Source organism: Bos javanicus, chromosome 1 (genome assembly GCF_032452875.1).
Source record: "Bos javanicus breed banteng chromosome 1, ARS-OSU_banteng_1.0, whole genome shotgun sequence".
Lineage (NCBI taxonomy): Eukaryota > Metazoa > Chordata > Mammalia > Artiodactyla > Bovidae > Bos > Bos javanicus.
In genome coordinates this window covers 118783481-118808856 of record NC_083868.1, presented here as the reverse complement: position 1 = coordinate 118808856, position 25376 = coordinate 118783481, and the positions used below count along the sequence as shown (strand labels likewise).

General features: G+C 39.4%; 1 protein-coding gene across 1 annotated transcript; it reads right to left on the bottom strand.

Annotated features, from left to right (window-relative positions):
- Nucleotides 1-24687, bottom strand: TM4SF18 (transmembrane 4 L six family member 18). Its single transcript, XM_061419072.1, has 6 exons — nucleotides 24449-24687; nucleotides 24156-24349; nucleotides 20883-20972; nucleotides 6193-6335; nucleotides 1014-1194; nucleotides 1-249 (listed from the first exon to the last, which is right to left on the bottom strand). The coding sequence occupies exons 2-6, from the start codon at nucleotides 24330-24332 to the stop codon at nucleotides 235-237; spliced, it is 606 nt and encodes a 201-aa protein (XP_061275056.1). The 5' UTR covers nucleotides 24333-24349; nucleotides 24449-24687; the 3' UTR covers nucleotides 1-234.
- Nucleotides 24688-25376: the final 689 nt, after the last annotated feature.

Genomic DNA, 25376 nt, shown 5'->3' with positions numbered 1-25376 from the left:
TTTACTGAAGTTGGATTTATTTTATTTTATTTGATCAAAAAGGTATGAACATTTCTGAAGATCCTGACACATATAGCTTTGAAAAAAATTTTAAAAGGAAGGACGGCATTCCAGTGAGGACAGCAAACACCATCTGGAGGGAAAAAAACATCATTTGAAAATGACCCTCAAGTCCATTCAGAAGACATAGGTAGATGGCCATATCTTGATGAAGAAAAACATTCTTGTCCTTATTCAAATGATTCCAGGCTACAAAAAATAAAGAAAAACAAAGTGAGTAAACTTGACTTGATTAATGATCCATAATCCAGGTAGCAACTTAAACTTATAGTATATATTCTAAAGGTGATAGAACAGGAAAATATCTATTTGAAATTACTAGGAAAGGTATTAACCATTATATGTTGTTAAACAATATGCAAGATGTCTCATTCTTGATTTCTCTTTAGTCTGAACTTGCTGAATAGTTTTAGCAGTTTCAACATAATTAAATTAACTTTAATATTTTAGCAGATGAAACAGAAGTACTGTCATTTCAATAGGATAAAGACATATTTCCCTTCTTCAAAACCACTCACTAATAACTCCATAATAAAGAAAGATTATTATGAATAGCTGAATGTAGCAGCATTCAAAAGAGAAATTACTTCACTGGGATTAGGTTGTGAGCCTTCGACAATTTTATGAACAGGGACATTCTTAATGAATGGTCAGATTTCTTTGAGCTTTGAGTTATTTCTACATAGAAATGTTGCTCATTCAAAACATTTGAATGAGCAACATTTCACCATGGTACACAGAAGATGATTTTATAATTATTCCTTTGGTTCAGTCCATTTAGACAAGCCAACAGACACACTGGAATATAAGGAAAAATTGAGATATTAGAGGCTGAGTAAAGATGAGGGCAGTAGGAATGGAAGGAAAATGATGCAATTCCAAAAAGTCTTCCAGCAAGACACATTGAATCCTGGACAAAGGAGGAGGTACAGGTGCCAGGGGGGGTCTGGTACCTGGATGATGACTGAATAGGTTCCACAGAGACTCTTGGACAACTGAATAACCACTCTGATGAGGCAGACAATCACTTGAAGTCCACTGAGAGCTATGAGAACAGAAAATAAGATGATGTTCCATTCCACTACGTGCGCGGGTTCCAGGCACTGAATCCATTCTCTGGAATCTGTAAGGAAACTGAGAGAGAAGAAGGAGTTGGTCAACATGACACATGGCCAAGCTTAAAGACTTGGTCCAAGGAAGAAGGATGTAAGTTTTCATACGTTTGGGAAATTAATATATATATTTAATACATAATATTATTCAATATTAATTTATCAAATTATTCAAATATAAATATTGAACATGTGGTATACACAGCACTGGGCTATGTTTATTGTGAACATGCTTGCCTCAGACAATTCTAATTCACTTAGCAGGCAAGATGCATACTGAAGAATTCAACAGCAATGAGAAGCTGCACATGTCAACACCAAGAGAGGCAGAGATTGACCATTTCCTAGGAACCTGAAGTTAGCCTGGGCTCTCAGGGACAGGGCTGAGCTAGCATTGGATATAAAATAACAGGTGGTAAAACAGCAAAGAGAAATGATGCTAGTTATTCCTATACTCTGTCCCAAAGCCCTTTATAACAGTGGTTCTTAAATTTGAGCATGCATGCATGCGTGCTCAGTTATGTCCTACTCTTTGTGACCCCATGGAATGTATCCTGCCAGGCTCCTCTGTCTATGGGATTTCCCAGGCAAAAATACTGGAGTGGATGCCATTTCCTTCTCCAGGGGATCTTTCCAACCCAGGGACTGAGCCCGAGTCTCTTGCGTCTCCCGCTTTACAGGCAGGTTCTTGCTGAGCCATTGGAAAAGCCCAAATTTGAGCATACATCAATTATCTGGAAGGCTTGTGAAAATGCGGATTCCTGGGCCCCAGCCCAGAACTTCAGATTCAGAAGGTCTGGATGGGACTGGAGACTTTGTGTTTCTAAGTTCTCCGGTGATGCTGCTGGTCTGGGGTCCACTGTATGTTCTGCAGCTTTTAAGAAAATTGAGCATATGAAGGGAAAATGCAAAAGACCCAGCAGTTTGATCCATCTAGCTAAGCACAGGATTCTGAGGATTAAACCACCTTCCTTTAAGATAATCTTAAAACCATGTTGAATTATCCTGACTGACTTTTGCCCACTTCCAGGTCAGTTATGGCCATTAGAATTTCTCCAAATGTAACACTCTCTTTGTTGAACTAAATTGAAATAAAAACAGATCGCTTCAAAAAAAAAAAAAAAATCCCCTGAAGAAAAACAATCAAGTTCCATTACAGGGCAGAGTTGTTTGTAAATATCTTGTTAATAGCAAGATGATTTTTTCCAAAGCAGCCATTCAGGCAACCTTGGTGCCAGCCAAGTGGCATGTAACTCTCCTTCTTCCCTGTCTTCATTTCCTTTTCTCTATGTTCTGGGACATTCAGAGGCACTCTTGAAAATTTCTTAATATTGCTAATGAATGTCTGAAGTGGTAAACAGTACTGAATATGGACTCAGAACTCCTGGATCTGTAGGATCTAGGGTTAGGAACTTTACCTCTTTGATCTGGACAATGGGTGTAAAATACCTAACCCTAGGATTATTGTGAATATTTGATGAGAAGAATGTAGAAATGCTTTGGAATCTATAAAGCATGATGCAGATGTAATTTCCTGTGATCATTTCCCAAGAGCCATTTCATACACCCTCCTAATCCTAGTTCAATCTCAGCCATCAGGAAAGATAATCACTTCAAGATCCTTTCTCTAGACTGTTCCCAGTCTATCCTTTGCACAGATCATCCAATACCTTAAAGGAAGACGACTTGCAAGATTTCTATTTTTATCCTAGGATATGGTTCTATTTATTTTCCTTGTATAAATAGAATGAGGCATGAGTACACTAGCAGGGTCTGGGAAGCAACAGAGAAGTTTGCCCTGATGTTCATTCTCTCCACAATCTCTATACACAGTTTAACACAGCATTTACTTCATTATGTTATAAATATATCCGTAGCTTTGTCTGTGTATCTAGTTCCTCACTAAATGGTGTACTATGAGAAGACTGTAGTGATTTATCTATCTCTGAATGGGCACATCTAAGGCCTAAGGCAGTGCCTGGCACATTGCAAAGATCAACAAATGCTTGTTGAATGAGACTGATTCAGGATTCTCACTGGTCAGGATGCCAGAGGCTGAACCAATGGCTGAACTTGCCTGCCACTAGCAGATGGAAGACATCACATGGTAAAGAAGGTTATGCAAAGCCATGATTTTAATAATAAAACTTGGCATGTTGAGAGATTATTACATTTAATTTGTGCTTTACTTCTGTTTAATTTTCAATTGAGAGATGATTATTACCTCCAGTTTACAGAGTTTCGGAGATATCTAGACATTTGTCTAAGGCCATTCAGTTTGTAAGCAGGAGATGGGAAGACTTGAACCCAGAGTCACAAGCATAGAAGCGCTGTGCTCCAAGGGAAATGTACATTCTCAGGCTGTCATCTCAGCAGAATGTTCTGTTAGGTTTGTGTGAGTTTCTAGAGGGAAGTGAACCTGTGTGATTTATTTTTGATTCTCTAGCACCTAATCCAAGGCCTGGACATAGTAGGTGCTTAATAAATATTTGTTGAATAAATGTACATATGAATAGCTAGGCTGGGGGGAGCTTCCCTCGTGGTCCTAAGACTCCGAGCTCCTAATTCAGGGGGCCCATTTGTGATGCCACATGCCACGATGAAGATCAAGAATCCTGCGAGGCGCAACTAACACCTGGCACAACCAAAAAATACATAAAATAAAAATACATATTAAAAAAAGAACTGATTTGGGCAACTTTCACATTGAAATTGGAGCCTTATTTGGTTTGGTGGTGGGGAAAACTTTAAGGGTTGACGGCATAAAAAATGAATCTTTGTACCCAGTGAGACTTTCTACATTAGGGCCCCCTTTCCTAGCCCCTTCAGTCCCAAAGGAGTGTCTCCTTCAAGTGTTCAGAAAAAACCTGAAATAATTTTCTAGGTTCTCAGACCTGAAGGAGAGCTCTGCTCACAGCATGTGGAGTCTTGAGGAAGCTTTAGAATAAAAGCAGCTATGTGCACAGAAGCGCTGTGCTGTCCAGCAGGATGAGGTGAGTATGTAAGGCCTGAAATGGATGTGAGCTTTGTTTTCCTTTTTAAAATATTTATTTATCTACTTTTATTTTTGGCTGCACTGGCTCAGTAGTTGGTCAGTTAGTTGCCCCAGGGCATATGGGATCTTGGGCTTCCCAGATAGCACAGTGGTAAAGAATCCACCTGCCAATGCAGGAGATGCAAGAAACTTGGGTTTGATCCCTGGATCAGGAAGATACACTGGAGAAGGGCATGGCAACACACTCCAGTATTCTTGACTGGAGAATCTCATGGACAGAGGAGACTGGTGGACATGAGATTGCACAGAATCAGACATGACTCAGGATGCACCCATGTGGGCTCTTAGTTCCTAGACCAGGCATCCAACCTATGTCCTCTGCATTGAAAGTTCAGTTCAGTCGCTCAGTTGTGCCCAACTCCTGTCCATCACCAACTTCTGGATCTTGTTCAAACTCATGTCCATCAAGTCAGTGATGCCATCCAATCATCTCATCCTCTGTTGTCCCCTTCTCCTCCTAACTTCAATCTTTCCCAGCATCATGGTCTTTTCCAATGAGTCAGTTCTTTGCATCAGGTGGCAAAAATATTGGAGTTTCAGCTTCTGCATCAGTCCTTCCAACGAATATTCAGGACTGATTTCCTTTAGGATCAACTGATTTGATCTCCTTGCAGTCCAAGGGACTCTCAAGAGTCTTCTCCAACAACACAGTTCAAAAGTATCAATTCTTTAGCACTCAGCTTTCTTTTTGGCCCATCTGTCATATCCATACACGACTACTGGAAAAACCATAGCTTTGACTAGACAGACCTTTGTCAGCAAAGTAATGTCTCTGCTTTTTAATATGCTGTCTAGGTTGCTCATAGCTTTTCTTCCAAGGAGCAAGAATCTTTTAATTTCATGGCTGCAGTGCTTTTGGAGCCCAAGAAAATAAAGTCTGTCACTGTTTGCATTGTTTCCCCATCTGTTTGCCATAAAGTGCTGGGACCAGATACCATGATCTTCATTTTATGAATGTTGAGTTTTAAGCCTTCTTTCACTTCTTTCACTTTCAAGAACTAAAGAGGCTCTTTAGTTCTTGCCATTGGAAGGCTCTTCCTGCATTGGCAGGTGGATTCTTAATCACTAGACCACCAGGGCAGTCCCATGAATGAGACTGAACAATAGAGCCAGTCATGGGGAATTGAGAAGAAGGTGTAACTTCCCCAAGGAAAGGTACAGACCCTCCTTCATTTATTCTGTTAGAATTCTGAGCACAGAATGAGACAGGGAGAGATTCAGTGGATCTCTCCCTGTATCTCTGTCCAGGCCCTTCTTCTCGAGCTGAAGGGCCTATAAGTCCAGTACAATGCCAGTATGAGGCATTCCGTAATCCAGGCTTGGGTCCCTCAGCACCTGACTGAACTACCAGCCTTCAGAGCAAGGCCACCCGTTGGAGTCTTCTTTGCGACACACTCAGTAAGCTCCTGGCTGCTTCCACAAACTCTTGCACCTACTCTGTCCTTGGATCTCAGACCACACTTCGCTGCCCATTCTGCCTGGTTCTATCTCTGTGTGGCTCCTGATGGTATAGCTCCAGATGGCACTATTTGAGGGCACTGTGATGCTATCCCAGCCAAGCCATTTTACATCTGTAAGAGTCTACATGTCCAATGTGCTTTGGCCACAAAACGAGACTGATTTCTCAGAACAACTTAGATCCCCAAAGCTCCAGCAATTGCCAGACCACAATAACCATGAAGTTGTTCTGCAGTAGAGTAGAAACATGGCTTTCATCTGGAAATGCTAATGACAGCCTCAACATGCTGTCATGCATGTGGGATTAAAAGACTGGAGGAAAAAATATGTATATAAACAATGACTATGTCGGAACAAATTGGTCAGAATATCAGTAAACTATTAAGAAAATTCTGGACTAAGGTAGATGCACAGAACCACAAAGTGATCACGAAAAGTGAGTATGAGCATGAAGTCAGGTGTTTCTGACTTTCAGATATCCTCCCAAATCAGAGAATTATTCCTTACCGTCCTGCAGTGCCTTCAAAGGCATACTCCCAGCCATCAAGAGTACGGCAATACGGACCTTGAAGAAGGCCCAGAGCAGATATGACCAGGCAGTATCCAGAGAAAGCAATTCCAAGAGCAGAAAAGATCATCGACAGCACTGTCTAAATTAAACATAGAAGGAGGTTAGTGCCATAGAATGAGATAAGAGGATATTGTAAGCAAATAATCAGGTAGGTAACCTTCCCCTACTCATCCAAGCCTACTGAAGTCTGTGCAATACCCATGTCCACAGAAAAATAGAAACATTCAATCCAAACCCACTTGACCTGAAAAATAAGTTTTTAAATGATTTTTTTCCTTGGCATGTCACAGAGAAAATTAATTTCTTCCTTTTTTTTTCCTGGAAGTTTGATATCAAAATAATGATAAACTCATATATGAATACAATTAAGGGATGTGTATCAATCAATCTATACTTTGTTATTGAAGATGTTATTTTCTAGGTAGGGTGGATTCTCTAAGAATCAAAAGTTATGATCCTTGTATTTCTCTTAAGATCATAATTGAATATCTTCACATACAGGAATGTGCAGGGAAATAGCAGGTGTTAGCCTATATGGTCATGTTTATACTCAAGTGAGAATGGATTGATGAGGAGCAGGGTGTTTTCATTTGAGTAGAAAGAATGAGCAGTGTTTACTGATAGATCTATACAAGCTAAGTTGTGAGATTAAGTAGATTGGTCTGATCTAAAAGGGAATTCCACATCTCTACAAATGACCTAATTTTGTTTCTTTTTATGGCTGAGTAATATTCCATATATAAAACAGATAGCTAGTGGGAATGTGCTATAAAGCACAGGGAGCTCAGCTTGGTACTCAGTGATGACCTAGAGGGTGGGATGGGGGTGCTGAGGGGGGCTCAAGAAGGAGGGGATATATGTATATATATATACAGCTCATTCACTTCATTGTATAGCAGAAACCAACACAACATTATAAAGCAATTATACTCCAGTAAAAAGAATAAGAAGGAATTCCTGCAGAGGAGTAGAGGGGAGTTTATGAAGACCAAATGGGCGTGGTGCTGATACTGAGAAAACAGGGTCAATAGGACATGATCCAGCTTATAAAGTAAATGCAGCTTAGGAGATCCAGGCAAAAGATGCCTTGGATGCTGGATCAAGGAGATCAGACATCATCCTTCTGGGCAAGTGGCTTCTCTCCTCCCACAACCTTTCATTAAAAAATTTTCAAGTTTACACAGATGTTGAAAATATACTACCCTTTACTTGGACTCACCTCTTGTGACATCTACCATTTTTGCTTGCTCTTCCTCCCTTCTTCTCTCTATGTATATGTACATCTATACACACATCAATTTAAAAATACATTTATTACATTTTTGTTGCTTAACCATTTGAAAATAGCTTGCAGGTATTGAGATATCTCATCCCTAAACACCAGTACTTATCTTCCAAGAAGAAATATATTCTATTACTCTGCAATTGGTTTTCACTTTTTTGTACAGGAGCCAATGAAGGTTTATGCACAAGGCTACATCTCTTTAATTTCCTTTAATCTATACTATTCATACTGACTTTTTTTCTTTTAGGATATTCAATTATTTTTTAAGAGTCCCAGCCAGTTTTCTTGTAGAAAGTCTCACATCTAAGAATTTTCTGATTGTTTCTCACAACTGGACTTGAATGAAACATTTTGGCAAGAACACTTGATCTGTGTGTGTCCATTATGAGCTTCTCACTGCTACTGATGATGCTAAATTTGATCTCTTGATTAAAGTGGTGTCCTTTGGATCTATAAATGGATATTTTCTACTTTTCAATTAGAAAGTAATTTGTAAGCTAATACTTCGATACTGTCATATCTTGTTCCCAAAAGACATTTCAGTGGATGGATTTGGCATCTACTGATCCTCATACTGGAAGAAGCACAAGCTGGAATCAAGATTGCCAGGAGAAATATCAATAACCTCAGATATGCAGATGACACAACCCTTATGGCAGAAAGTGAAGAGGAACTAAAAAGCCTCTTGATGAGAGTGAAAGAGGAGAGTGAAAAGTTGGCTTAAAGCTCAACATTCAGAAAACGAAGATCATGGCATCTGGTTCCATCACTTAATGGGAAATAGATGGGGAAACATTGGAAACAGTGTCAGACTTTATTTTTGGGGGCTCCAAAATCACTGCAGATGGTGACTGCAGCCATGAAATTAAAAGACGCTTACTCCTTGGAAGGAAAGTTATGACCAACCTAGATAGCATATTGAAAAGCAGAGACATTACTTTGCCAACAAACGTCCATCTAGTTAAGGCTATGGTTTTCCCAGTGGTCATGTATGGATGCGAGAGTTGGACTGTGAAGAAAGCTGAGAACCGAAGAACTGATGCTTTTGAACTGTGGTGTTGGAGAAGACTCCTGAGAGTCTCTTGGACTGCAAGGAGATCCAACCAGTCCATTCTAAAGGAGATCAGCCCTCGGATTTCTTTGGAAGGACTGATGCTAAAGCTGGAACTCCAGTACTCTGGCCACCTCATGCAAAGAGTTGACTCATTGGAAAAGACTCTGATGCTGGGAGGGATTGGGGGCAGGAGGAAAAAGGGACGACAGAGGATGAGATGGCTGGATGGCATCACCGACTCGATGGACATGAGTTTGAGTGAACTCCGGGAGATGGTGATGGACAGGGAGACCTGGCGTGCTGTGATTCATGGGGTCACAAAGAGTCAGACACGACTGAGCAACTGAACTGAACTGATCCTCATACTCACTGATCGCCAATTATCACAATCAGTGGTTGTATTATGTGCTGTGCTTCATCGCTCCGTTGTGTCTGACTCTTTGTGACCCCATGGACTATAGCCCGCCAGGCTTCTTTGTCCATGGGGAATTTTCCAGGCAAGAATCCTGGAGTGGGTTGCCATGCCCTCCTCCAGGGGACCTTACCAACCCAGGAATCAAACCCAGGTCTCCCGCATTGCAGACAGATTCTTTATCATCTGAGCCACCAGGGAAGCCCAATGCTGCTTTCTAATTCTATCATTTTTCCTCATTTGTAAGTTATCATTTTTCTGCACAGAAGAACTTCTATTTCTTGTTTCTCTTCTCTGCCTCTCTCTTTCTGCTTTATTGTGGACTCATGGATTTTCTAATTCATTGTTATAACTCATAATTGTTATTATTTTAGGTGCTCATATGGCCCAAATATGACCAGTGGGAACATCCCTTCAAGTCAATCCCTGTGCCCTTGGACATATGTCTGTCATTCTTGAGCCTATCCTTGCTTTCTGGCACAAGGTATCCCTAGACCTGGAACTAGTAAAGAATCCACCTGCCAATACAGGAGATGTGAGTTTGATCCCTGGGTTTGGAAGATTCCCTGGAAAAGGGAATGGCTATGCACTCCAGTATTCTTGCCTGGAGAATCCCATGGACAGAGGAACCTGGTGGGCTATAGATTATGCGGTCACAAAGAGTCAGACACAACTGAAGTAACTTACAACGTAGACCTGGAATAGCCCTTTTCCCAACAAGACATAGGATTAGCTTTGGGGCAACAAAGTGACATGAGCCAATAAATTATTTTGGAAACTTCTTATAACAAGGGTAGCCTAACAACCAGAAGTGAGTGAGCCCCAAAGAAGAATTCCAAGTAGAGAAAACTTCAAGTCGTGTTGACAAAGACATGCACTGGATGGAAAGAGACATTAAAGAGGCAATGAGTAGCTAGAAATGGGCTGAAAAAAATTCTAAAGTTTGGGACTTGAATGAAAAGGAGACAGAAACTGGGATGCCAAGAAATGTAGTTTGGTTAGGGAGAAAATTTAATTTAGTTTTTAAAATGTTGATTTCAAGTGAGAGTAGGATGGCCAAACAAAAACATGCAGAAGCCAGTTGATAAATTCAAAAGCTGAGATAATTAAAAATGAGAAGAAAAAACCTGTGATTTGTGGAACAAAAGTTATCTCAAATTATATGTCTTTGTTTAGAATTATTTAGATGTTAGATGAATGTAACATTGATATCAATAACCTCAGATATGCAGATGACACCACCCTTATGGCAGAAAGCGAAGAAGAACTTAAGAGCCTTTTGATGAAAGTGAAAGAGGAAAGTGAAAAAGTTGGCTTGAAGCTCAACATTCAGAAAACGAAGGTCATGGCATCCGGTCCCATCACTTCATGGCAAATAGATGGGGAAACAGTGGCTGACTTTATTTTTTTGGGCTCCCAAATCACTGCAGATGGTGATTGCAGCCATGAAATTAAAAGACGCTTACTCCTTGGAAGGAAAGTAATGACCAACTTAGACAGCATATTAAAAAGCAGAGACATTACTTTGCCAACAAAGGTCCATCTAGTCAAGGCTATGGTTTTTCCAGTAGTCGTGTATAGATGTGAGAGTTGGACTATAAAGAAAGCTGAGCACTGAAGAATTGATGCTTTTGAACTGTGGTGTTGGAGAAGACTCTTGAGAGTCTCTTGGACTGCAAGGAGATCCAACCAGTCCATGCTAAAGGAGATCAGTCCTGAGTGTTCATTGGAAGGACTGATGTTGAAGCTGAAACTCCAATCCTTTGGCCACCTGATGTGAAGAGCTGACCCATTTGAAAAGACCCTAATGCTGGGAAAGATTGAGGGCAGGAAGAGAAGGGGACGACAGAGGATGAGGCGTTTGGATAGCATCACCGACTCAATGGACATGAGTTTGGGTAAAGTCCGGGAGTGATGGACAGGGAGGCCTGGCATGCTGCGGTCCATGGGGTCTCACAGTCGGACACGACTGAATGACTGAACTGAACTGAACATTGATACATGATAATTATGGAAAATTAGAAAGAAGCATTTTAAAAATGAAAGAAAGAAAAAACAATTATGCTTTGTTTTCCTATTTGATATTAGTGATCTCCTTGGTGGCTTCACATAGGATGAAAGCTCTTTTAAATTATGTTTCTCGTATTGATTACAATAGAGTTTTGCCACCTCATAGGATGAAAAAAATAGTTATTTTTTCAGTAGATTTCTGTTATACTTTGTAAAAAATATCACCTATTCATCAAAGCCATCTTTGAAAAAGGAAGAAGGATGTTTTCAAAAGACTGAGTTCTTTATTTACCAAATGTAGCCTTAAGCAGTTTGCTAAAAGGATAAGTGGAGAATTTTCTTATTTGGGGAAGTTGCAGCCATAGCATAATACATATATATGTATACATATATAGATTACACTCTAATGAGAGGATACAATTGGACAATCAAACAAAGTAGCTTCAAAATAAAGTGGGAATAAGACTCTCTGAGTCACAGTTTCATTTTCTATAAAATGTAGATGATGCAGATAGTTAGAGCACCCTAGGGTTGGTTCAAAAATTAAAGCATAGAGAAAATTATTTGAAAAGTGAACAATATAATCAAAATATTATCTATTATTTCAAGTGCTCTTATCTGGCCAAGATTTGTTTTCCAAAGATAATGACCCACAGAATGTTGGCAGAAAATGACACTCCACAGAGGAAATGATAGCAACCAAGAAGTTCATGGGGTTCAAGTCATGGTGCTCCAATATATGGCATCTTGGCATATTAATATCTTAAGCTGAAGGAGTTTGAGGAAACGGCAGAAGCAGGAAGTTCACTCTATCTGATCTCCCCCACCTTTCCACCCTTCTTCCTTGAAACGGGTCATAAAACTCCCATGTGAAAAGTACCCTAACTGCACCAGGAGGAAGGAAGACATTCCTACCACCAGACTGGAAATTTGGGGCCAAGAAATCTGTGTAAACCTTGTTAAACTAAACCTTACCTTCCAAGCTACTTTTTCACCATTTAGTACTCCTAGCCCAAACCCCTCTGACTTGCCAATTCTTTGCAAGTTAATTGTCGTTTCTTTGTCTAAAAGGTACAGAAGCTTCCTACTCTGCTCTTATCTTTGGATCTTCATTCTTTTGTGTAGACGCCTGTGGAAGTCTCACCAAAACACGGATATATTCTATAAAATCTGTATGCTTTTCTCAACTTGTCTTTGTCAGTTTAATTTTCACACCTAGTTAGGGACCCTAAAAATGTGGAGGAAAACTTCATTTTCTTTCTTACAGTTTCTGTCACCACCATGGAGTGCCATTTCCTGAGGACACCCTGCTCAATTCTGAGGTTGCAGTCAGAGACCCTAGACCTCTGACATAAGCTGGCAGAAGAATTCTTGCTGAGTTAGTTTCTTAACTCTCTAAGAAACTGGGTGGGCCAGTTGGACGAAGGTGATAAAGATCCATTCCTTTCCAGATTCAGACTGGCAGGAGAAAAGCATTTGTAAGAATTAGTTTTTGAGATTGTGACTCTGATTACAATTTGGTTTGGGGGTACTCAATGGTTATTTTTAAAAAATATTTATTTTTATTTATTTATTTAGCCATGCTGGGTATTAGTTGTGGCACACAGGATCCTTGCTCTTCATTGCAGGATGTGGGATCTAGTTCCCCGACCAGGGATGAAACCCAGGCTCCCTGCATTGGGACCTCAAAGTCTTAGCCACTGTACTAACAGGGAAGTCCCTGAATTGGTTATTGATCCTTTCCCTCCCAAAAATGGGTATTGCTTTCCTGATTGTCTCTTGTTTTGTGTCCTCAAAACTTGGCTTGGCTTTCTGCCCATCAGGGCATGCAAATGTCAGTTCTTGCTTTAGCAGACAGCCAAACGTCAGATTGTAAGCCCTGTAAGGATGACTATACAGAAATGTGGTTGTGCCCCATTTGTGGCTAGCATCCTCCCAACTGCTCTTTGGAGAGATTGTCTGAATCTTTTTTCTTTTGGCTATTGTATAGTCAGGCCCCTCAAGATGGCCGCTCTTTTGCTGTCTGTACATATCCTGTTCAACCAGTGCCTGCTTCACCTACACCTTACTCACAAGACTGACCCTCCTATATACTTGCCTCAGGCCTCAGTTAATGATTGTTCTTATTAAAGGACCAGTGAGAGGTGTGCCCTTCTGATGGTTTCCCTGGTAACTAATGAGCCAACTGAAGTAAATTCACTATAGCTGGCAATCTGCCCCCACCACCACCCCAGGGAGTGAAGACTGCCACCATACCCTGCCTGCCATCCACTGCACGTGGATGGGGCTGGGGGTTGTCACTCCAGGACCTTGCTTCAAGTGTGTAAGGGCTCCCATCCATTAAATCTCTAATGTCTCAGTTGCTGACTCCAGGAGCTTTCATCTGTCTTGAAGCTTGAAAGCCTGTGGGGTGTAGCCCAACAGCTATCTTTGGAAGAGGTTTTGGATCTTAATAAGGCTGTATCTCTTATACCCTATTTAGGGACATCTTTTGTGCCCATGGGCTTCCCTGGTGGCTCAGATGATAAAGAAATCTGCCTGCAATGCTTGAGACTGGGGTTCGATCCCTGGGTTGGAAAGATCCCCTGGACAAGGGAATGGTTACCCACTGCAGTATTCTGACCTGGAGAATTCCATGGACTGAGGATCCTGGCAGGCGATAATTCATGGAGTCCAAAGAGTCAGACACGACTGAGCAACTTTCACATTTGTGCCCATGGTTAAGTGCTAATTTTGAGTCACTTGATAAGTATACCTTTGGTTTAAATACTTGAAACACTTTTTAAAGAGTTGTATGGTTAGAAGTTGGCTGAATTGGAGGTTGATATTCAGAGACTGATAGAAACCTTTTAAAAAAAGCTTTCTCTCCTAAGTGACAATAACACTCTACTCACAGGAAAAGAAAACATGCGGAAGGCTTTGTAGAATGATTTATGAAAATGTTCCAAACACACACAGATCTAAATCTAGAACATGGAGATATTTCCATTTGCATCATAGCTGGAAATCTTCTCCCCGATGTAAGGAAACAGCTTGAGGATAATGTAGTCTAATGGGCAGGTCAGCCTCTTGCCGTCATTCAGGCTACAACTCAGTTCTTAAAGGAATGAAAATACAATTGTCTGTCTTACAAACTGAGTCTTTACAAAACCAGAAATGCAGCTGTAAAAGCAAAATTTCACCAAACTACCAATCCCCAAACCTCTTCTAACACAAAATGTTGGAAGAAATTATAAAAAATAAGGAACAATTATAAAAGACATTATAAAAGATTGGAAACAGAACAGTTCTGCACTTAAGAAAAAGAAGAAAAAATTTAAGCAGGGTTACCCCAGTCCTCTGATAATAGGCAAATCATTTGAGCTTGTTAGTGAACATGTCTTGTGCCACATTGAAAAACTGTATTAATATTATGAGGAAATGTATTCTTCCAGAAATTATGAAATAATATGATATATTCATAAACTTTCCAATCAATAGAATGTTGATATGTAACAGTTCATAATTGCTTACTTCTTAGTTTACACTAGAAATGAAAATTTCTAAAGGTTAAGAATTCTGATTAACATATATAATTAAAGTTCGGTTCAGTCACTCAGTTGTGTCTGACTCTTTGCGACCTCATGGACTGCCGCACACCAGGCTTCCCTGTCCATCACCAACTCCCAGAGCCTACTCAGTCAAAGTTACTAGAAGTAATTAAGGAATGACTCTGTATGGAAGGAAAGTAAGATGTGCTTTTGATTAAAGGTATGAGCTATAGAGATGAGTTTTTGTTAAGGGAAAAGAGTAATTCCAAATAAAATAATTGGTTGTTTCAGAAAGCGGAAGAGGAGAAAAAAGGACAAATTGGCTGAATATAGAGTTGAAAAAAGAGAGAGGAAATTGTATGCTGTCAGTCTGGCTTTAACATGAAAAGTTGTTGTTTCACTAAGTCATGTCTGACTGTTTGCAACCCCACGAACTGTAGCCCACAAGGCTCCCCTGTCCATGGGATTTCCCAGGCAAGAATACTGAAGTGGGTTGCCATTTTCTTCTCCAAAGGGTCTTCCCAAGCCAGAGATCAGAAACCTGTGTCTCCTGCTTGGCAAACAGATTCTTCACCAGTGAGCCACCTAGGAAGCCCTCAATGTCAAAAGCACATGGATGAAAAGCTAGAATGGGGTCTTATCACAAATTTTATTGGACTGTTGGTATCCTCTTGATAAGAAATCATGAAAGGTGTTTAACCTCTTGTGTAATCTACCCAGAAGCAAAGATTTTGTGTTTTATCAAAATAATTTCCGGGGCTTCATGTTGTTTTTACCACATCTTTGATTATTTAAGACAATAGAGTCTTCATTACTTAGAGTCAAAGGTTTTTGCTTATTTGTCTATTCTGTCTTACAATTATGTAACTTTCTGTATTTACCTTTGAAACTGTTTATCTTTAGTGAAATGGATCACAAGTATTGTTTCACAGTTACTTGTGATCCTATTAATGTTTGATATTTTTGACAAAGTTACCCCCAAATCAAATTCTAAAGTCTTTTTGACCTCCAACTAAATTTGGGATTTTCCAGAGGACCAGTGAAACATCTCTGTAATATTTTCTCTTTCCTTAAAAAGAGAGAGAGAAGGAGAGGGAGAGAATAATTAGGTTTACTTGATATATTAAATTACATGGAAAGCTTTGTCAAATAAGAAGTGAATTTTAGCCTTTTTAGGTTATATTTGTAGGGTGCATGTTACTAATATAAATGTTCCACAAATTATATGGCATTCCTAGAAAAGTATGTCCTAATATAATGTGTGTGTGTGTGCTCAGTCATGTCTGACTCTTTGTGATCCCGTGGACTCTAGCCTGTCAGGCTCCTCTCTCCATGGGATTTCCCAGGTAAGAATACTACAGTGGATAACCATTTCCTCCTCTAAGGGATCTTCCAAACCCAAGGATCAAACCTGAATCTCCTGCATTGCCAGGCGTCTTCTTATACCACTAGTGCTGCCTGGGAAGCCCCAGTATAATGTTAACAGTCATAATTCTAGTTATTATCTTAAAATGTTGTATGTCTCAGAAGTAATCAAAATTTATTGTCTTTTGTATTATATTAAACTCTCATTAGGGCTTCCCTGATGGCTCAATGGGTAAAGAATTCATCTGCAATGCAGGAGACACAGGAGACGTGGGCTCAATCCTTGGCCAGAAAGAGTCCCTGAAGGAGAAAATGAGAACCCTCTCCAGTATTCTTGCCTGAAAAGTTCCACGGAAGGAGGAGCCTGGTGGGCTACAGGCCAAAGGGTCCCAAAGAGTCGGACATGACTAACTAAGCACACAAAAACTCTCATTAAGTCTTTAACCTTGGCCATCTTAAAGTCTTTTGTCATTAACAGAGAGTCATTGTTTTATTCTGATGCTTTTGCAGAAGTATTTATTTTCAAGGAGATTCATAGAAAGAATGCTAACAGGTACAGGTTTGTGATAACTTTAACAGCATATCACTGAACTGAGTAAAACTTTCCAAAACTCTTACAGAGAAACTGATGGATTCATAAAATGGTTAACACAAGATCATGCAGGAGAAAAATTAAGTACATGGAACTGATGAGTTACAATTCTTTATTACTTTCTCTTTAAAACACTGCTGGTTCCTTAGTGTTTTGCTTTCCATATTTAAGGAAACTGTTTTCTCTTTTCTTTTCAGCTATCTATATCTTAGAGCAATTTTGTAAAGTATACCTTTATGAACAAAGATGAAATAATTACTTTATCTTCCTACCTGATCCCTCCAAAATTTGAAAACTCTTAGTGATTATTTTTATTTTTCTGGCAATATAATTATTTGCATAAGTTCAATAAGAATCTGCTCTTCTTTAACATGACACAATTGGAAAAATTGGTTATATTACCAAGGCTTTGACTAGAATGTCGTATTTGAGAATATGCATGGAATTATATACGACCAGACAACTTTAAGGAACTAAGGTTGACTTTATGGAGCCAATGAAGTCCCTTGGAAAAAGTGGCCTGGTACCTTGCTTACAGGATTCCCAGCGGCTTTACCAGGTGGGTAATGAAAGTCACTTCCTGGCAGGTGCAGAAATCTCAGGATATTTGGGGGACCTAAAGAAGAAAGAAATTAACTGAAATCTATGGGAATTTTACATAAAGTCTGATGGCAATCCTTGGCTTGTCTTTCTAGCCTGGGGAGAGGATTAGAAAAGTCTCATCTGAGATTCCTTATGAAAAGTTCCAGCAAAGAGGACATTAAAAGAGTCTATATGGTCATCACTATTCTTGCTGAACTTATGTAAATAATCAGGCCAAGTTTAATGCAACTAGATTTATTTCATAAATGAATTAGTCTTTGGCTATTTCTGGTAGAAATGAGGGTTATTGTATAGGAAAAAAATATGGAAAATCATTGGAAAATCATAACACACTTTGTGGATATCAGATTCTAGTCTTATTCATTGTCTTAGGATCCACTGGACTGGATCCTAAATTCTATTAGTTTCTTTCAATATCTGGCTACAATTCCCCAGATTAATGTTTCCAATTTTTCTTCCACCCTTCTGACTTGGAATCATTAAGAACTAAAACTTCCCCTTTTCTGAAACTGGACAAGCTAAAGCTAGGCAACTTGATATAAATGTTAGAGAAAACACCACCATAGCTCATGTTAGACAATCTGTTCCTGTTGCTGTGTGAGCCTCTCAGAAAGTTCAGCAGAACACCTGATGACTTTTCCAGAGACATTCAAGCTACGAAGCAGAAAACTCGGTTAGATTACCTTTCCCTGCTCTCACTCCATCTGACTTAGAGTTTCAACAACTAGAAGACTTCTCAGTTAGAGACCTTCTCAACTAGCCACCCTCGGGACTCAAAACCTGAGTTTATAGTTCATTCTAGCTGTTAACTTTTTGCTTGTTTGCTTTCATGCGAATGTCCAGGACTGAGAGACTGATTCACTGGGTTATTGGACAATGTATGCCCTCATTTTCTGGACTGTGAAACTTCTTCAGGGAAGTTTCAGACAGAAGAAGAATGGGATTGAGGGCACACTACCCCAAAATATGGCACCTTGGCACATTAATATCTTAAGCTGAAGGAGTTTGAGGAAACCACAGAAGCAGAATGTTCACTCTGACCTCCCCTACCCTCTCACTCCTCTTCCCCATAAAACACCCAGGTGAGAGGTACCATCCCTGAACCAGGAGGAAACAAGACATTCTTACAGAGTCTGAAATTTGGGGTCAAGAAATCTGTATTAATAAACGTTTCTTTTCCTAGTTACTTCTTCACCTTTCTCTATCCTAACTCAAATCTCTCTGTCTTAGTCATTCTTCACAATTTTATTACTTCTTTGTCTAAAACGTTTAGAAGCTTGGTGTTCTAGTCATGCGTTCGGGTCTTCATTCTCTTACGAAAATCACCATATACATGTAAAAATTCAACATAGTTTGTATGCTTTTCTCATGTTAATATGTCATCAGTTTAATTCTCATACCCAACCAGGGATTTTAAGAGGGTTGAGGAAAACTTCTTTCTCCTCTACAAAATAAATCTTGGCTGACCTAAATTTGCACTCCAGAGCTTCAGAAGTCACAAACTGGTGCAGGCCCAAATCTGGCCTGCACAGTGTATTTAAACGAGAATTAATTGCCAACATTTTGTAATTGTAAAGTGTTACTTAAAAACTCCGTATTTCCACTTCCTATTGAAAGCTGAGAATTATATGGCTACCAATATAGTGGTAGCCATTGGTTGGATCTGAGTAGCGGTTCCCTCTCCTCCTTAAATAGAAAATTTTCTCTAATGTCTACAGCGTCACATATTTCATTGCTATCAAATATTTGGCATCTGGGAGTACATCAGCTGGGATCCCTATTCTAGATCATACTTTGAAAGAACCAAGCAGGGAATCCAAGGAATTCTTTCTCCCTTCCTCCTGCTCTTCTCACTGAGATGCCAGTTGTCTCATGCAATGTCAATTATAAGACAGTATCAAAATGCTACAATATTTCTAGCATCACTTTGTGCTGGAAATGCTAATAGTGAGTTAAGGCAAACTGAACACATGGATTTTTTTTAAAATACTTAATGGTATAAACATTTATTTTCTAGAAATTTCCTGAGTATCGTAAGTTAAAATTTACTTGAATCCATTGTTTCACCTAAACAATTTTGAAAACTTTTCTGTAGTATCACACCAGCAATTACTGAGGGCTGTTTGAGTCAATTGCTTAAAAAAAATAGACACACAGAGGGAACATATTTCAGTCTTCTAACTCTTCCCCCACAAGAGGCACAGTGGTAAATTACACAACTAATTCAATCTTTCAAAAGCAACAGTCAAGGAAAGCAAGCCACACAATCCTGGCTGCACATTTAAATTTGATTGCACCTGGAACCAACCAAGTCAAGGTCTCTGGGGGTGGGATTCTAAGACCAAGCTCCCAGATCATTGTAGTGCACAGCCATTGTGTAGAACCACCGTTGCAAAGAATGCCTCCAAGACCTCTGGTAAAGCTCCTCCTAGTTAGTGAATCATATTCTCTTTGAGTCACAAGTGACTCATCTGTAAAACAGGAATAGCAATAATATAATTCACTGAGTAAATGTGAACCCACTGTGAAGTGTTATGCAAATATGAATAAGTGATAATGATCATGAGGAAGGGAAGTTGGATAATGATGGAAATACAGGAGCCCAACACCTCAAGGAGATCAGCCCTGGGATTTCTTTGGAAGGAATGATGCTAAAGCTAAACTCCAGTACTTTGGCCACCTCATGCGAAGAGTTGACTCATTGGAAAGGACTCTGATGCTGGGAGGGATTGGGGGCAGGAGGAGAAGGGGACAACAGAGGATTTGATGGCTGGATGGCATCACTGACTCGATGGACGTGAGTCTGGGTGAACTCCGGGAGTTGGTGATGGACAGGGAGGCCTGGCGTGGTGGGATTCATGGCGCCGCAGAGTCGGACACGACTGAGCGACTGAAGTGAACTGAACACCTACTTGTTGAGCATAAGCTTAGAAAATGTGATTGTATTATTCTCTCTTGATTCTATTTTAATTATTTTTAAAGTTCCAATTTGAAAATGTACATAATATATACAGGGATAAATTTCACACTACTTGGAAGGAACTACACACAGAAGACGAATTTTCTGTGATTCCATTTATATAGAATACAAACTAATCTATAATGATAAAAAGCAGATCAAAGATTAATCTTTTGGGGATGGTGGAAATGCTCCATCTCTTGACTATGATGGTAGTTTCATGCGTGGAGTTCACTGTCAAAACTCATGGAATTTTGCACTTTTAATTGAAGCCATTTCCTGTTTGTCGGACTTCCCTGTGGCTCAGAAGGTAAAGCGTCTGCCTACAGTGCGGGAGACCTGGGTTCGATCCCTGGGTCAGGAAGATCCTCTGGAGAAGGAAATGGCACCCCACTCCAGTACTCTTGCCTGGAAAAATCCCATGGACGGAGGAGTGCAGTAGGCTACAGTCCATGGGGTCCAAAAGAGTCAGACACAACTGAGCGACTTCACTTCACTTCACTGTTTGTAAATTAGCCTCTGTAAACTTGATAAGGGAAAAAATAGACTCACAGAAACCCAGTTAGGAAGAGGTAGTATTATATTCTAATTTCATGTATCTTTAAATCTTGAATTTCTAGAAGAATATAAGCAGAACAAAAGTGGAGGAAAACTGTATGCAAAATGGAAGAGAATTTTTGTGAAAGTAAACTCTTGGACTCTGAAATGAAAGGATCACGGAAAGGGTACGATAGTGCCAGTATTTTCGTGTTTCTGAGTGAGAGGAAAGAAAGCCAGAGCCCACTCAACCATCCTCAAAATACTATTTGCTCTTACCATGTATTTTTTGCTGCAGTTTTCACTCTGGCAACACTTATAGTTGTTGTCATTCTCCAATACAAGAAGAACTGCTGCTACTACAAGCATCTATTGTAAGGAAGAGAAACAATATAAGAAATGAAATACTAGTTTGCATTCAAGCTCATAACCAGAACTCGGTGTTTCAGAGCATAGACTCTGGGATCTCGTAGATCTGGGTTCAAATCCCAGCTCTTCCTCTTAATAGCTGTGTAAACTTGAGAGTCCTTTCCTATAAAATGGTGCTGAGAACTCACCTCTTTAGGTTATTATAAGGTATTGCATGTAAAATCTTGAATAGAGTACTTGATTTATAACCAGTGACTGATAAATATTAGCTATTATTATCATGGTTATAAACTATGAAAGGCTAATGATTGGCCTGCCCTGGTAGTCTAATGGTTGGGAATCTGTCTGCCAATGAAGGGAACACGGGTTTTATCCTGGCTTTAGCAAGATTCCACATCACCCAGGACAACTAAGGCCATGGGTCTCAACGTGAGAAGCCATTACTATGAGAAGCCTATGCACTGCAACAGGAGAGTATCCCCCACTTGCCACAAGTAGAGAAAGCATGCTCGTAGCAAGGAAGACCCAGCACAGTAAAAAATAAATAACTAACATTTTTAAAATAAATAAATAAAAATTTAAAGAAATAATGATTAAGTAGGAATAAATAGTATAGACATGAGATGACCATTCTCTGTAGCAAACCTACACTTCTTACTGACTCGGTTGTAGAACAAAGGAAAACCATCCTCCAGACCTTGGCATTTTCCATCCTCTTTCCACTTCCTGCCCTCTGAGAAGGCAGGTGAAAGGTATGGTTAATCTGAAACTAAATCTCTTAATCCAGAGGCAAGTACATTCAGATCATCTCAGATTCAAACTTTCCAATGTATTTTGCCTGTATCAACAAACCGGGAGAATTCAGTGTATTCTACTTCCCTCTCTTGATATCTTAGGCAAAAGATTTAAGTTCTGGAAAGAACATGGATTTCTTTATGTTACAGTTGATGGTTTGGCGAAGTATGAGTTGTGAATTGTTTCTGGCAAATTCTCCACCTACCCTTTTCTCCTACTGTTCAGTACTAAGTCCTGCAGTGGAGTTAGACCATTGTTATTTTACTGCTTGGAGTGAGCATTCCCAGTTTCCAAATTCCTTCAGCCCATCATTTATTTACCTATGTATTTAATTATTTATCTATATTCCTCTCTTTTCTCCTAAAAGGATTTGCTCTTGAAAGAGTATTTTTCAAGAAGTCCTAAACAGTAAAAAATAGAGAATAAGTTCTTTTCACAGTTTTAAATTTTACATGGACTATAAGCAAAAGTTAGTCCTACATTCCCCTCCTTTCAACACTGCTAGTTATCACCGTTTCAAAGAGATTCTGGTTTAACTTTCATAATGCCTTGCAAATCTCCTGTTTATTACAATTATATATTGAGAGAAAGAATGTCAAGATAAGACACAGTAAACTAGGTGCCAAAATCAGCTTCATTACAATACTGTTAGAAATAATTAAACCTAAACCCTAGAGCCCTGTGTCAAAGGAGAAACACAGGCAAGTTCTGTGTTGAAAGAGAAACTGCTTTCTCTTTTTGTTGTAAAGTATAACTGCAGTACAGAGGGCTCAAGAATAATGGAGGAAAATTACCAAAAATTCTACTACTTTCTCATGTTTTGACTATTTACTCCCACATGTGTGTATTTTACATAGCTGCAACCATAATGTATTAACAGTTTTGTTATATCTGTTTTCCTTAACACAAAATAATATGTCCATGTTGTTACATGGTCATAATCATAACTTTCACCAGTTATGAAATTAATAGACCATAATTTATTTGGCCATGTCTATACTATGATGCTTCTAGCTTTATGCTATTATAAATAATGCTGACGGGCTACAGTCCGTTGGGTTGAGGAGAGTCGGACACAGTTGAGGAAGTGACTGAGCACACGCATGCAAATAGTACTGCCACAAACATCTGTGTATACATTTCTTTCCTTATTTTGGATTATTTCCTCAGAATGAATTCTCAGATTTAGGATCACTGAGTCAAAACACATAAGCATTTTCATAGGTCTTAATATATCATATCAAAAATTTCTCCCAAAGGGTTACATTTATTTATAGTATCACCATCAACATCGATTATATACCTAGCATATAGCACGTGCAGTAGCACTGGGTATTAATAATTCAAAGTTTATTAATTTAATGTGAAAGCGGTAACTAAATGAAACCATTTTTCAACATAGCTGTTCAAATATTACAAAATTAAACACCCACAAAAGTGTAGAGATAGACTACAGTGGATTTTCTTTTCTGCTATTATTAGTGTAGGAAAGTTACAGCACACATGTGGGAGTTTTCAGAAATGATACAACCAGGAAAAATGTCTTTTCCTCTGAATTGCCAACATGATTTTTTATCAGTTTGTTTTTAAACAGCACAAAGTCATCAGGAAAACGTTCATTCGTGGATTTTTACTGTAGATACCTTGATTTAGTTTTCAAAAACACCACTATCATTAGGGGTATAATGTCAGACAATTTAATAATGGTATGGTCCATCCTTCAGTCAGTATTAATAATCACGATAGTCACTGGCTGCCTACATGTCAGTCTCTATCCTGGGCACTTCGTACATGAGATTTTATTTAATCCCCACAATTTCCCTCAAAAATAAATGTCATCATTCACATTCTTCAAATGAGGACACAGAGGCCCAAAGACACTGAGTAGCTTGCTTTAAAGTCTCATGATACAAATCACAGAGCTTAGGCTGAAACTCAAATTTGTCTGAATCTTCAAGTTTATGCCTTTTCTATTGTCTTAATACCCCTCCAAGCTAGAGAAATCCTGAGTGTAAATAGAAAATCCATTCTGGAAAAGGGCAATGCTACTGGAGATTCAATAGCATAAGTTCACATACAACTTTCATGAGGACATAATATTGTGTCCACAGCTTTCATAAGGACATAATATTTCTACGTCCCATCAACTTTTAATAGGACTAACTTCCTGCATTGCTGAAGCTATATAAATAAGCAGTTTATTGAATACAAAGCTACCCTCCAAGTCCTCACTGACTTCCTGCCTTTTTATCCCCTTCCATCTTCCAAATCCCAAACCCAGGACTTGTAGAATGATTTTTCCATGATTCATCATTTTCACTAGGAACAAGTCAATTCTTAGTAAAAACTCCCCTTCGGCAATCCCAAGTTCTCCAAAGTTACACTTACCATGATACCTGAGAAACAGATTCCTTCAAAATACCAGACGTAGTTGGTGAGTTTATTGCTGGATGCATAGGAAGCTTGCCCATTGGGGAAATACAATAATATGTTCACAATTATACTCCAAAGTGCAAGAGGAATCAGCAAACTACTCAGGCAGCTTCCACATTTCCGAGACCCCATTTTACCCTGCTCAGAACCTGCAGGAGATTTCAAGAGTGTAGAATTACATCAAGCCTGTTTTTTGTTTTGTTTTCCCCCATACCTGTCTTTTTTTTTTCTTTCTCGAGATTACCTACCACTTTCTGGGTCAGAGCCCTTCAGTTCATATTCATGAGGAGCCAGGACTCGGACAGAAATGCAGCCCAGGATCTTGTCGATGTGGAAATAGTGGTTTACTGTTTGGAGAACAATAGACAAAGATCAACTGGCTGAAGAGCTGAGCTGGTCTTCATCCTGTGCCAAAGGAATGCGATGCTTTTACCGCTTTTTAAAATAAGTCATTTTCCTCTGAGTTAGAGCACTCAAGACGGAACCCTGAGCGTGTTTGCAGAAGGAAGTTGGGGTGGGGGTTGGAACTGAGTCTGGCAAGTTTCATACCAAGCAAAGGACAGGGCTTCACGAGGAAACGACCAAGGGATCTTATACTGGCATGGGATGTGCAAATTGCTCAAATATTTTGACTCTATGTATCTGTCTTTTTTTTAGTATTCTTTTTGTTTCTCTATGCTCACTATTCACCAAGCACTGTTTAAGCTACAGGGGACACAAAAAGGACAAAGAAAGGGGCAAATCGGTGGCTGAAGAAACATTACAGTTGATGAGTTTATTGGTAGAAAACTGGAACAGCTTTCCTCTTAAGAGTTCACATCTTTGTCTCTACTTCTCTGAGAAATAATAACAGGAATTAAATTCATATCTCTTACTGTTTAGGAAAAGGAAGTAAAAAAAAGTTGAGTGATTTGATTATCATTTTATGAGTAATAAGACTGAAGTGAATTGAGGAACGCTCCCTTCCAAATTATTGCCCTAAATTTAATGAGCCACTGTTGCTGCTGCTAAGCCACGTCAGTCGTGTCTGACTCTGTGCGACCCCATAGATGGCAGCCCACCAGGCTCTGCCATACCTGGGATTCTCCAGGCGAGAACACTGCAGTGGGTTGCCATTTCCTTCTCCAATGTATGAAAGTGAAAAGTGAAAGTGAAGTCGCTCAGTCTTGTCCAACT

Excerpts from the sequence above, each read along its gene's own strand:
- TM4SF18 (XM_061419072.1), bottom strand. The coding sequence starts at position 24,332 with ATGGGGTCTCGGAAATGTGGAAGCTGCCTGAGTAGTTTGCTGATTCCT. Across the intron at positions 20,973-24,155 it reads TCTGTTTCTCAGGTATCATG|ATGCTTGTAGTAGCAGCAGT; the intron begins GTAAGTGTAACT and ends TCCTTACAATAG. Across the intron at positions 6,336-20,882 it reads ACTGCAGCAAAAAATACATG|ACAGTGCTGTCGATGATCTT; the intron begins GTAAGAGCAAAT and ends TGTTTAATTTAG.